At 40.4% G+C, this 15026-nt stretch overlaps 1 protein-coding gene across 7 annotated transcripts in view; it reads left to right on the top strand.

Annotated features, from left to right (window-relative positions):
• The window catches only part of reln (reelin), a 93565-nt gene that overhangs the window by 37549 nt on the left and 40990 nt on the right, over positions 1-15026 (top strand). For all 7 annotated transcript variants that reach the window (XM_065957085.1, XM_065957084.1, XM_065957087.1 and 4 more), the window contains exon 4: positions 12608-12678. In XM_065957085.1, coding sequence (XP_065813157.1) covers positions 12608-12678 — 71 coding nt within the window. The remainder of the gene's footprint in view (positions 1-12607; positions 12679-15026) is intronic.

Raw genomic sequence — 15026 nt, 5'->3', positions numbered from 1 at the left:
TGTGTGTGTTTGTTTGCCCTGTTTAGAATTAACGGAAATCATCTCCATCTTACCATTTAATGGGCTCAGTAACTCTTCTCTAAGGAAAATGTGAGAACAGACCCACCCGTCTCTGGAGGATGGGTGTGATACAGACACATACAGCAGACACGTTTTGAAATTCTGGTTCACTTGATGACTCTTTTCTGTGTAAAGCCGTTATCAACTCTCTCTAGTAATAAAAGCCTCTATTTGGAGCTTAATAGGGTTCCTATAACCAGTTTGCTTGGGGACACAGGTCTTGCCTTCTATCTGTCTTCATGTTTTCATGTTGCTTTTTTGTTTCCTTGAAGATTACATGTTCTTTGATTATCCCAGTCAGAAAAGATTGACATTTACACTGTCCGCTTGAGAAAAGACTCCGTTCTTCCTCTTCTCTTTTCTGTTTCCCCTCTGCTTTGTCTGCCTTTGCTCATCATCATTTCTCCATCTCTTTCTGTTGAAAACATCCTCTAACTCTCTTTCCTTGTAGACCTATTGTTGGTGATTTACAGCCTCATGCTGATAATCAGTCAAAATGCAATTAGCAGCTGTTGCTGGAGAAGCGTAGAGGAAAAGGGAGGCCTCCAATAACCCTGGCACATGCAAAGTCACAGCAACACATTACAAAGATCTTTTAGAAAGTAATCAAAGAGTGTTGTTGTAATTTTAAACTTTACTTGGACAAAATTTACACTTTTCACATCAAGAGCAACAGAGTGAAATCTGAAATCAAAACATAATTCCTGTCTTTAAATGTGATTGTTGGCCGTTAAAAATCATACTAATCCTTATTATTTCTTCCCTCTTCATAAGCAGTCATCCTTTTTCAAAACTTGAAAGACGTCGCAAATTGCACATCAGTGTTTCATAAGACCCACAACAAAATTAAACATTTTGGCAGTGCTTACAGAAATCCCCCAGTGAATTCCTGAAGGGACACAATAGGCTGTGAGACAGAGACTTTTATGGACCGACTGACTGAAAAGGATTCAGCTGGGGAATTTGCTGAAGTAGAGCTGCCATCTAGACAATATCCATGGAGCCAAACAGATTTACTGGCTCTTTTTTTTGTCTGCCAGAAAACACATTTACTGTTAAGTGTGTGTCAGCTTACGACCAATGTGTGTTTCCTCAGTGTTTGTGTGTGCATCCATGCGTGTGTTTTGTGTTTGAGTGTAAACCATGGAGTGGCAGTGGGCCAGTCCTGATGACAGTGGGGCTGGCAGGGGGCCACCACTATATGACAATAGGGGCCCCTGCGGCTGACCTTATCAAAGTCAGCCAGTCACATTCAAGCTGGCTTGAGACTGCTACTTATACAAACACACACACACACACACACACACACACACACACACACACACACACACACACGGTTCCAATTCACAGCTCCCATCTTCACCAGGATGTATCTGCTGCGGTGACATGACTCTGAGAAAATTCAACAGGCGAGGCTCTTGTGACCAAAGCCAGGGCCAGCTTGGGTGCCATCAGAAAAAATGTCAGCAGTGAATTGTCATTATGTTACTCTAGACAATGGGATCCTTTTTTTCATTTTTTGCCAAAGGATATCCCCTGACAGTTTTTACAAAAGAGCTTAACCAATTTAAGCAGAAGCAAATCTTCCAAAACCCCCAAACGTCAAACAAAGTTATGAACCATATAAGTGTTAGTGAGACGACAAAATGTAAAAAATGCAATGTCATGCCCTTGCCAATTGCACTCCTGCCCTGATTGATACAAGGACCATTTTCCATTGGCAGTGTCCATGAGTGTTTAAATTAAAGGCACAGACATAGGATGTCCTTCACAGGGCTGGAGCTGGCCCGTCGCTGCATTAATATCGGGCCTGTGAGCAGTTTTATGGGCAATATTGTGGGAGTGTTCCTGGTAACAGATCACCAAGAGGAGTGTGATGGAGTGCAGTAACGTGGGCATCCACAAGAACTCATTTTCTGGGTGGCTGTAAATTGCCACGTAAAGAGAAGTGGAGGCCTTGAAGGGGAAAAGGAGAGAAGAGGAGGTGAAGAAAGACAGACACACATAGGCATCCTTAAGCAAACACTGACCACTATTGATATAGCCAATCAAATCAGAAAATCAGCAACTATTTCATAATCCTTTTAATCTTGTTGTTTCAATATAAATAGTTTGGGGTTTTTTGTCAAACAAAACAATCCATTATGCATACTGACGAAAAATGTATCTTTCTTTATTCCAAATGTCCTCCATTTAACTCACAATAAATAATTTTTATGAAGAAAATGTCTATGACTGTTTCGGATGGGTGCTGTTAATTGCCCCGTCTTACAGCTGACCCAGGGGAGGAGTGACAGGCATATAAAACAACTATATATAAATAATCCTCTCCCCCTCTAATGGTCTTCTTTGCTTTTGTAGGTCATATAAATGCATCAGTATTAATATCTGTCAGATTCATTACAGCTAAAAACTCCTCACAAGAGCATTTGTGTGTTCCCTTTGCATCTGGGAAATGAACCACGTTTTATCGATGTCACTTTATATTTCTTAAATGAAAAAACAAACAAGGTGATTCATCTTTAATAAAAGGGCTCATTAGTTGCAGATTTAGAAATCATACCTGAAACCTTCAAAGTAAAGCTTCACAAAGTATAGATCAGGAGTAAACCTCTCGGTATGCAAAACCAACTCAGGCTTTAATGATTGCTTAAAACACAGTTGTGTCCCACTTTTTGTTCTTGTTGCTCAGACATGACAGTCTACATAATGCTTTGCTGCACTTAGCAGAGGTGAGAATAGTTAAAAGCATCCTCTGGTGAATGCAAAGCTGCGCTGGTGTGTCTCTTCCTTTCTTTTACTTTATTCTGCTTCACTTAAAGCCTCAAGGCAGTAAGGACAGTTGTGTGTGTGTCTGAGTGTGTGTGAGATGTAACCACAGTGTTTTTAAGAGAGACATATTCAAACAACCTTTGTAGTGTGGATAACTTTTCCTTGTGTATCGATAGATGCCATTTGGGTGTATCCGGGTGCTGTATACCCACATTCAACGCTGCATGAAAAACCCCTTATGTTATTGTGTTTGTGATGTGTTTTTGAGTTGAAGTGTTTATTGTGTCCCTTTGGGTCTCAGACAGCTGTATGATTGGAGATTGTTCTCATTACTTCATGTGAGCCCCCTTCCTAAAGTGTTCCCCCGAGAGGTTAGATGTCTGCATTTGAAATGGCACATAGTTCCTTTATGTCATGGCATGCTGTAAATGGTTGTTAATGTGTACGGTGCATATTAGGGCTGGCAAATGATAACATTTTTACCACAAAATTTCAATAGTTTTTTTGCAATAATAAAAATGGTGAGGCTTTTATTCTGACATTTTGTTCTGTCTTGAGTTGAGAGTTCTTTACTTGCTGTTTGAATTCAACCCTGCTGAGAAGTTTTTTTTAAAGTGAAATAAGACATTTAAAGATGCAGTATGTCATTCTTTTGCATCACTGTGACTACTCGGAGACACTGCAGAAAAGTCCCCTTTTTAAAAAAGGGACTTTATAGCATGTGATTATTCTCTATAAAAAAATGAATGCATCAATTTTAGACCTTACTTAATTGTGATTACTGTAATTAGTTGATGCGGACAGCCATGGTGATTATTTGTTTGCAAAACTCACTATATTTCATGGTTTTCTATGTCTCTGAAGCCTGAGTGAAGACACATGTAGGAGCAGTAAGAAGGAGGAAAAGGGACTGAATGATCAAGGATATCTTTGTTATCCCCGAGGGCCAATTTGTTTTACAGCCAGCAGTAACACACAACCATCTCAAAAATTATAGAAAGAAATAGAAGAATATGTAGGATAACACACTAAATTGATTAAAAAGGGCAACAGCCATATATAATTATCATAAATTATCAAACATTGAATAATTGAAAAGGCTGCAGTCGGGACAAACTAGTTTTTCAGTCATTATTTCTGGGAAGTCAGTAGGATGTATCTGCAGCTAGATGGGATCAGCAAGAGTGTATCCAGTGGTTGGTGAAACACTCACATCTCTTGTTAGCTTAAATTGAACAGTAACACTTCCTGTGTTGTTTGTTGAAACATGGTATGGTATGGTATGGTGAGATATGGTATGGTATGATATGGTATGGTGAGATGTGGTATGGTATGGTATGGTGAGATGTGGTATGGTATGGTGAGATGTGGTATGGTATGATATGGTATGGTGAGATGTGGTATGGTATGGTATGGTGAGATGTGGTATGGTATGGTGAGATGTGGTATGGTGAGATGTGGTATGGTATGGTATGGTATGGTATGGTGTGGTGAGATGTGGTATGGTATGGTATGGTATGGTATGGTATGGTGAAATGTGGTATGGTATGGTATGGTGAGATGTGGTATGGTATGGTATGGTGAGGTGAGATGTGGTATGGTATGGTATGGTATGGTATGGTGAGATGTGGTATGGTATGGTATGGTATGGTGAGGTGAGATGTGGTATGGTATGGTATGGTATGGTATGGTGTGGTGAGATGTGGTATGGTATGGTATGGTATGGTATGGTGAAATGTGGTATGGTATGGTATGGTATGGTGAGATGTGGTATGGTATGGTATGGTATGGTATGGTGAAATGTGGTATGGTATGGTATGGTATGGTATGGTATGGTATGGTATGGTATGGTATGGTATGGTATGGTATGGTGAAATGTGGTATGGTATGGTATGGTATGGTATGGTGAGATGTGGTATGGTATGGTATGGTGAAATGTGGTATGGTATGGTATGGTGAGATGTGGTATGGTATGGTATGGTATAGTATGGTGAGATATGGTATGGTATGGTATGGTATGGTATGGTGAGATGTGGTATGGTATGGTATGGTATGGTATGGTATGGTATTGTATGGTGAGATATGGTATGGTATGGTATGGTATGGTATGGTATGGTATGGTATGGTATGGTGAGATGTGGTATGGTATGGTATGGTATGGTATGGTATGGTATGGTATGGTATGGTATTGTATGGTGAGATATGGTATGGTATGGTATGGTATAGTATGGTGAGATATGGTATGGTATGGTATGGTATGGTATGGTGTGGTATGGTATGGTATGGTGAGATGTGGTATGGTATGGTATGGTATGGTATGGTATGGTATGGTAGTTAAGTCCACTGTTGAGGACAACCACCTGGTGTGGCTGTTTTCACAGAGAGAGCAGAGCACTCAGACTCTTTAAAACTGTATATTGGAAAAGTTGTAATGCAGTTTGTTGTTGTTTGACCAATGCATGATAAAATAATTAGATCACATAAACAAAAGATGTGACCATTCATCACAAATTGATATATAATACTCACATATTGTGAATTACATTATTGTAATATTCTGTGCATACTACAGTAGAGGAAGGGAAAATATTGATACCCGGGATATCTAGCTGCCAATTATTGATATTCTAAGGGAGAAAAAATTGGCAATCTAAAAAGATTTCCCTGCCAGTTTGACTCACCACATCCCCACTTAACGTGTCTTCATGTTGGCACTGATGACATGAATGAGGGTGATGAGAACAGAAGTTAATCGGCCACAAAAGAACATGACAGCAGAATGAAAGAAGAAGAAGACAAGGCCGTGGGATACTGTCAGACAGCTGTTAAAAGAAGTTAAAGGAAGAAGTGTGATAAGAGGTGAAACTGACACCAAATTCCAGAGAATAAAACATAAATCCTTCTCTTTACCTTTTTAGGGTCATTTTATATTCTTTGTCTTACAGTGTATTAACTATCACAAAGTCATGATATTATCCTTATTGTTGGTCATGTATCATATTGTGAGTTACCCTGCATTGTCTACTCTTCAGTTTGTTTATAATTAAAATGTATAAAATCTCATTTATAATTCATCTGTTATTCGTCTGAATTGATTTGTTTGACTGATGCTTCAAAGTAACTGAACTATTTTTTTATTTTAAGTTGATAGTCAATTTTTTTTTGGGGGGGGGGGGGAGGAAGCCTGGTCTCATTCAATGTAAGTTCATTCACAGGGCTCATTGGATTAACTCATTGGACTATCTAAAATGTGCAGAGATATGAACCCCTTATTGTTTGAGCTGTAATCTGTCCCCTGAAAATCACACTCGTTTGTTTCGGTGTTGCCTCATCAGTAGCTGTGTTTGGGAAAATGCATTTTTAATAACATTTCAGGAATAAGTGGTACCAAGCTAGATTCTCACTTCTTTATTAAATCTTTTGGAGTTTCCTCTCCAGGTTTATAACTGACCAAAGCCAATAAGGATCCAATAGCCTTTGTCATTTTGTTGGCTAGACGATTGATTTTGCTCGAATGGAATTCCCCTGCCCCCCTTCTGCAAATTAGATTCCCTTTGTATTAAGTTATGTAGAGTTGGAGAAAAATAGACACACTCAGGATCTCCAAAGAGATTCAATGCTATTCGGTCCCACTTCTCTTCCTATGTTTGGCAGCTACAATTCCAAGTGACAAGTGGACAATAGACCAAGAATATCCTCTCTCAGTTTTTTTTTATTTTCCTGCTTGAATGAATGAATTTAGGGCATGCTGCTAAAAATCCATAGCCCAAAGATTGCTGGTAAGATCAGACAGGATTTCATTAGGGCCAAAGAAATCTCTATATATGTATAAATGTGAACGATTATTAATATCTATATTATTGCAAAAGCTTCAGATGCATGCAGTTTATCAAATTTTTAACACATGGCAAATCAAGCTTGGATTTAAAATCTGTTTTCATTTGAATATAAAAATGTGTCCTTAGGCTCATCTTGCCTGATGCCTCTAAAATTCAGGATGATCCACAGCTTGTTTTATTAAGCAGAGGGCAAAGGTCATAGTTAAGACACCAGGCCGACCTTTATAGCACCTGTTTTATTCTGGTAATAGTCTTCTCTATTGATTATTTATTATTCAAGTCAATATTTCTGTCTTTTTTTAGCATAAAATCACTGGTGAATGAGGTCCCGTCATGACTTAAGCTCCATACAAGCCTTTGGCTGTGCTAATGATTCACCATGGACATTAGGCTGTTTAAAATGAATGATTGGCTCTATGTTATCGCCTTTTGGCAGTGAAGATGGAGAAATACGGGGTAGAAATGTGAGGCATGGCAGAGCCCATAAATCCTGTCCACTTTTTTCTCCACAAACCGACCAGAGCGACAAATCTGACATAGTCCGACCATATAATTCCAATTTTCATATATCACAAATTCACACAGAAGACAGCAACTCTTATATCTCTGGTATTCATGTGTTTAACCTTTCTGAAACTTTTAAATGTGCCATATTTTCAGAATCTAACACTAAATCATTGATCATCCATTCCAGGGCTCCTAAACAGATCAAACCGGGACTCCTGTTGCTGTTAAAGATCTCTGCGTCCATGATTTTGTCCTATTTCCCAAGTGACGCGCCATGACCCCTGCAAATACATACATACACCTGTGTACACAGAGACACGCATGCACACACGTGTGCATAGATAGATGCATTTTTCACCTCAGTGCTCTGATCAATACTGCCACAAATTGTCCGCATCCCATCAGTGCTTCACAGACATCGCACACTCTCATCAGGAGGTCACCATTCAACCTGCAGGGATGCTGACCTCCTTAGCAATTTTAGATTAAATAGAACGCAGAGATTGAAAACAAATAAAGCATGACTTTAAATGCAGCAATTGGAGCCACGCTTGAGGGATACAGGGTCAGCTCCTCATCCTGATGTATTTGGGGGGAATTATTGGTCTCTATTCATCGTTTCTTTCTTTTTTTCACTCTGTTGTGAACATATTTTCCCACTTTGACCCTTGAAGAAAAAGACAGGGGAAAAAAAGAGGCTTTTTAAAGTGAAATTTTCTCAGTTATCCTTTTAAAACACAGCTCCTTAAAAGACAGAATCAACAACAGAGCAACAGCATTCGACACACAGCTCTCTTTTTCTGCCTCACTTACTTACTTACTGTTGTAATTTTCCTAATCCAATTAAATTATTACTCGCTAGATGTCAAGGTCAATTGTTCTTCTCCTGGCTGTAGACTGAGCACTAGCTGCGCTACTTCTGGCTGTATTTGGAGCCGTTACTCTGCATGACCCTGTGCTAACAAGCAGGTAATTTGCCGAACAACTCCCAAATCCCTCCTCTGCGGAGCTTCATTAAATTTACATGTTCTCTAAGAGCCTCTTTCAATTAATTAATTTAGAGGCAGAAGGAGTTGGAGGGGAGTAATGTGATTCAAAATAGCTAGTCACACCTTCTGAAGCTCTGATGGCCACGGAACATATCAAAAAGCTTGACTTTATAAAGAGCTCTTGATCTGTGAGGATTTTCTTGAGACAACTGATGCTTTGAATTCTTTCTCCCAGTTTTTCTCCCTATCTCATTGTCCTGTTTTCACTTCTCATCTTACTCTCTTTCCATGTTTGTATTCTTTGTCCCTGATTGTGGTGCCACAACCACAGCTGGTCCTCAACATGGAAGATAAATCAACCAATTATGGTGTATTATTTTAACGGCCAGGTCCAAATGCACCAACTCAGTGCTACTGACTGGAACTGCACCCCACCGAAACTCCTCATATTAATCATGATTACCAACAGGCCAAGTAAGATGGGAGAGAAAATGAGCTTTTAATTGGGATTTGAAAAGAGCGGGATGGGAGCGTTGTATAACGAGGGAAGAAAACCGCTGCAACGTCTATGTTCTCCACTCTCAAATGTGTAAAGTTTGTGAAAGGAGAGGAAATCATTGTGTAACATCTGTTACAGAAGTTTGTTTGTGTCATCAGAATCAGTGTGTATTCCTATCTTTGAGAAAGCAGAGGCTTTATTTACCTCATGTAATGTATGGCTTTTGACTAAATCAGCTGCTGGGCCTCCACTGCATTTTGTGTGTGTGCGTTGGTGTGTGTGTGTGTGTGTGTGTGTGTGTGTGTGTGTGTGTGTGTGTGTGTGTGTGTGTGTGTGTGTGGTTAGCAGGGAGCTGTCAAGCCGGCTCCTGGGGGATACTTTTGGCCGACAGCAACATGTAATCTAACATGGAAGACATGCTTGGTAATTACCCACTCCAGGCCCTTTTGGGAGCTCTTTGAGTGACAGCCTGTCCATCTGCATACATGTTAAAGCTCAGATGTGGCTTTGTGTGTGTGTGTCGTTATAAGTGTGTTGACTGGATCTCTGCCCTTACCCGCATGCCTCGCTATTTGACAGCAGATTGTAGACTTTGAAAGACAAGGCCATCTAACCCCCATCTATATCTCCCTCTGACCGAATCCCAACCCCCCTCATCTCTCTTCCTCTGTCCACTTATCCATATCTGACTCTAAATCCACTTCTTCATCTTCCTTAATCCCTCTCTCTTTCCCATTTCTCAGATTTGCTTCTCCAGACTAATGAGAGAGAGGAGCATGACAGGTAGTTTCACAAGATGAACGATCCCTCGTTTGAATCAGAGGAGGGTAGAGAGGGGCGAAAAAATACCAACATGTTAAGGCTCTTAATTGCTTTTTTCCCCCCCAAAGAAAGTCAAATTAACATTTAGATGTTCAGTTAATGTTTTTGGTGTACCTGGCCTGTTCTGTGTGTGTGTGTGTGCGTGTGCGTGTGCGTGTGCGTGTGCGTGTGCGTGTGCGTGTGCGTGTGCGTGTGCGTGTGTGTGTGTGTGTGTGTGTGTGTGGGGCTCCCAGAACATAGACGGTAATGAGAGACACACGCTGAGGAGCTGCTGGAGTGTGACGGCAGGACAGACGCCGGCGTCGCGCTGTGCCGATCACACACTACCCAGCTCAGACTAAATGCCCTCTCCTGGCTACTGTTTTAATGACATACATGCTATTAAGACACACACCTCTCAAAAACCTCTGAAACACACACACACACACACACACACACACACACACACACACACACACACACACACACACACACACACACACCACACAAACACTTTCAAGGGGGAAAAAAAAAATCCCCATTCCCATGACTTATTCTTCTACTGTCATAGTCTGCAAGATGCATTTGTATTTATCCAAAGGAAAAACAACATTGTGGGAAAAATAGAAGTGCTTTGAAAAAATCTCAGACTAATTAGCTATTGAGAATTTTTACATTGTTCTACTGCTATCTTAACTCAAGCAAAATATTTGAATAATTCAGCCCCTGCTGTCACTTTTGCGTTACATTTTCCCCCACCCGGCCTTGTAAGGGTTACTGTCACAGATGTGTGTAAGGTCAAAGGTGGACTTTGAAGGAGCCCGCTGTCCCGCTGCACTCAACAGAATCTGTTTAGTGAGCTTGAGAACTGTGTTTAGTTAATATTTAAGAGCCTTGTTCCTACATCCCCACCCACTGTTTGTTACTACCATCTTTTATTCATGAATACCAAAGTCAAATTAGTTTTTACCCGATTCTGAAATATGAGTGTAATTAAATATGTTTTTTCCCCAGCTCTGCAAAGGCACAAGAGATCTTTACTAATTGATGAGAGGTCTATTTATTATTGATGAACTGAGATGAACAAGTAAATGCATTGGCACCCATAAAAAGGCCTGAGTCTGCAACGTGGAACAGGGTGGGGGAGAGTTTTGGAGGTGCCGTGCAAAATCCACCAGGGACTGTAGAGAGGGAAAGGGGAATGAAGGAGAAAGTCTGCAAAGTGGATGTTGGACTCACTGACTTGGGCTCCACCCCTATTATGTACACCCCATGAAGTTCATCTTCTTTAAATCCCATTTCCTCTGCTTTTTTAGTCTGTGATGAAATGTACAGCTGATTGTATACAGAACTGCTGTCTGGTTTGCTTTCATAGACTTCAACCTACAGTAAATTAGAGATCACACTAAGGTTACTCAGAGCTCTTCTTCATTGGTTTGACTTAGACAATAGGCATGTGTTTAGTTTTGTGAGACCCTGAACACTCACACAACAATCTGAAAAGTTGTAATTTTGTCCTCACGTGGCAGAGACAAGAGGCCTCATAGATTCACAAAAACATCTCGAGGGGACTCACTCACTGTGTGTAGCTGGTAAACATAGTTCTGTGTCAGTGTGTGTGTTTGTGTTATTGTGAGGTTGCCTGGATTTACAAGTCACAGTTGATGTTCATTCTAGCCAAATTTCCATTACAACTCTGTCTCTCACTGTCCTACATTTCCTGATCTAGAAGAATAACATAAAACAGTCTGAAGAAATGCGTCACAGCTGTGATATTTATCCTCTTAATGTTTTTGACCTCTGCTTTCTACATTTATTTTCCCACTGTGTATTATAGGAGTCAATGGTGTGTAACACAGACTGATTGCTATAATTCAGCGTTTACTTGTCATCTCAGAATGAAGTGCTGGGTCCCCTTGCATAGAGCTTTTGTTCATGTTGCCACTGCACATCCCATTCGCTGCTGCTACCACTGACTAAAATGAGCTACAAAGGGTTCTAAAACTGACAGTCTTTCCAATAACTCATTTCAAGGACTTTTGAAAATTGCAACCTCTTTCCCATGTGTCCATCTCAGTTTCCCCTCTACCTGAGGTATGGGCTTTTAATGTTTGTATTTTAGTCATAGTTTAATCATATTATAACACTGCTGCTTCGTTATGAGCAGTAGTAATAGTAGTCATGATATTGTTGTTATATTATTATTGTGAGTGATGACAGTTCAACACCTGAAAAGAGGCTTTGTCAGTATGCCTCTATAAATGTATATCTTCACCGATGTTACTCTGTTATAGTAGATGAGAGTGGTTCTCCCTTCCACATGTCTGCTGCATAGTAGAGAATGTCTCAGTGTCCGTGTAAAAGATCCCACTGCACTCTGAGCCGTTTCACCTGTTAGCTCTTTAAAGAAGTCTCCATTTTCAAATGAATAATGCATTTTCTGGCCACCGGAAGGAAATTTATATTACATTCTGCCCATATAGCACTCAACATGCAGTGTACAGTTGAGGCAAGTATGAGTGCAGTAGTGCAGGGAACAGATACGACTGTTTTTATCCCAAAAGCCAAGCTAGGGAGAGGAGTTCCAAATGAGCCATGGCAAGAAACCTGGATTCATGGCATCTACTTTGTATTTTACATATAAAGCTATAATGTTCATTGCATGTCTCTCTGTTAAATAATGAATAAAATACAGAAGATGTTTGATATGTGTTCAGTGTGAGCACATGAGGGTTATATTTTCAACAATGTGCTCAGTATATATCTAATAAAGTACTTTTTTTTGTTAGATAAGTCATATGAACAAGATTGTCAACTCTTCTTTGTGCTATTTTTTTAACTTACCTTACTTCTGCTAATTTTTACATTACTGTCATTCACATTCATGTCAACTTTACTCTATCCCAAATGTTTAAATGCACGGTAGCTTTAAATAAGACATTTTATCTCAAAGTTACCTCATAGTAAACATTGTCCTTTATGTAGGAAAAAGTTTTTGGTTTCGTGGGAAATGACGCCATCTGTGCAGGATTGATCTCCAGATATTAAGGACAGACGTGTTAACTTTCTCCTCAGTGCGGCCGATTGCTCTTTTTCTAACGCTCTTTTTCTCCTTCTCTTCCTCTCCTGATTTCTCTCAGAGCCACAGCAACACATCATGGACAGATCCTTTTCAAGGATGCTCTGGCCCAACAGCTGTGTGAGCAGGGAGGTGAGTAGCAGCAGCAGGGACGACACACGTATTACCCTGAAATATCCACTTGAGAAAATGTGCATATATGTTGAAGCACACATGTGCCGTGAAATATATACATACATACCGTACGAACTTCTCCTTTCTCATTACTGTCCATCACCTGCACACATTGTCACAATGCACATGACACAGTATGGTTGATATGCTGCTTCTTTATGACAGCAGCCTTCGTCCTGACTCTCTTTCTGCCTAATGAAGCAGCCAGAGTCTTGAGATTTTTGGATGTCCTATATTGCCGGCTTAATTTCAGCTTATGCTAAACTCAGCTTTTTTTTTTCTCTCCATCTCTCTCTCTCTCTGCTGGAGATTTACACTTTATGGCCGACATTTCTTACATCCACTTTCTGTGACAGCGTTAAGTAGCTATTGACAGACAGTGCAGCCTCCCCCCCCTGCATGCTGAGTGTGTATAATTGCTTGTTTACAGGAAAGAAGCCTCCTCCTCACTTGAGAACTCCTCCCTGTTGATCAAATTTGACTTTAAAGCTTAAAGTAGAGAAGTGGACTACATTAACTGCCGCTAACTGTTTCTCAGTAACAGATTCTTTATTTATTTATTTTTAAACTCTGCTGAGAGTCCCAGAAGACTTTTCTTTTCAGGCCAGCCCCTCAGCAGGTCAGTACATCAGTCGCACTACGGATGTATTAGCACATGCCAGGAAGAGAGTTCTCAACTTCATGGCTTCATGCCACTTGAAAAAGACGAGCCACAGGGCCCTCAGTCTGGCCTGCAAGGTTGACAGAGAGAGAACGACAAGGCATTTCTCCTTCGTCTCCTTGCCTTGAGAGCTTGTCCTCTTACCACCACTGACACACTGCCCCAGTCTTCTCCCTCTGCAAGTCTTTCCTATCTGCAGCCAACAACAGTCGCTAAGTTATTTTGTGCCAAAGCCCTGCGGTATCGCACTACCAGACATCCACTCACAACAGACAAGCTGTAAAGCAGAGATTTAGACCTTACAAGGCCTTGGAGGAGGCAAAATGTGAATGGCGGCAGACACGGAACTAGCAGTGAAGTAATGTAAAAAGTGGGATTTTCAGAAAACAGGAGTGGTATACTAAATGAACAATAGCTGAGAGATGTAGAGCCTTAAATGAGTTGTGTTAGTAATGGTAGTTTTCTAATTGGTAAGGGAGAGTTTGAAAGAAAAAAAGAGGAAGATGGCAGGATGAATTGAGAAAGTTGAAGGTTATACGTTGCAGTTGATCTGAGTGTTTGGTAAAGGTAACGGGGTGATTAAACGTAATTTACAAAAAAAGAGCGAAAGAGAAGATTGCCGACCTTGTTTCAGGCTAAGTCCTTTAATTGCCATTAACGCAAAGTGACTGTTGCTGAACTATGCCAGGATATCTGAATTACAAATGAGAACTGAACACGCCGTGAGCAACAGAAAGCGAAAGGCGACAAGGGAATGGAGGACACTCACACACAAATGATCCATTTGCTCTCTTGTAAATTTTCCAAACAGACACGAGCATAATTTTTTCTCCTCTCAACTAATTAAACTCAATTTAGTCAGGTCCTTCTTCCTTCTTTTTACCCTAAACATTTAACTTCAAAATGACTGTCCAGATTTAAACATTACTTTAAAAAGAGCTCTTTACATAAAGATTACATTTGAGAACTTTTAGGCCATAAAAAAAATAACACTAGGGTTCATCACTTTTAACTATGTGAGGTTAAAAAAAAACACATAATGTATAAGGTTTATTGCCTTAGTTCCCTCTGCAATGTCAGACTTACCAGCAGGTGAGAAAGAGGCCTGTAGACTTTTACCTTCCTGCAAGATCAAACAGGCTACTGTCCCAAATTCAGCTGCAGAGTGGCAAAGAGAGTGCAGGGTGCTCTGAGCAAAGTTACTTCAAATCTAGGCATTAGCATTCAAAGTAGAATAAAAGATACAGGGCTGGCTCAAGCCACTTTAGAAGTTCATATGCTTAAGACTCAAGCTTTGAAGAGCTGGAGAAATGAAAGCTATCTAAAGTAGGGTTATGATCCATGGAGGAGAGCGAGGGAAGCAGGGAAAAAAAAGAAAGGAAGGGATGGAGGAAGAGAAACGGAGGGCAGGCTGCTCAAATACTGTAAGAAGGCAATCGGAGGTGATCAGCCAGGAGAAAGACTTTTAGAGCAGACGGGCAGATTAGCCAGGGAGATTGAAAAAGAAGGTAAAAAAACTGAGTGTGAATTAAAGTCGGCATGATAAAAAGATGGGAACTCTAATGTAAATAAGAGATTAAAGGATAAAGGAAAAAAGGAGGGGGAGATAAGCCTCTAACTCACAGCTGAACATCTGACATCTAGC

Source organism: Labrus bergylta, chromosome 7 (assembly GCF_963930695.1).
Source record: "Labrus bergylta chromosome 7, fLabBer1.1, whole genome shotgun sequence".
NCBI lineage: Eukaryota > Metazoa > Chordata > Actinopteri > Labriformes > Labridae > Labrus > Labrus bergylta.
The sequence above is the reverse complement of the archived record's forward strand: the minus strand, read 5'-3'. Positions and strand labels throughout refer to the sequence as shown.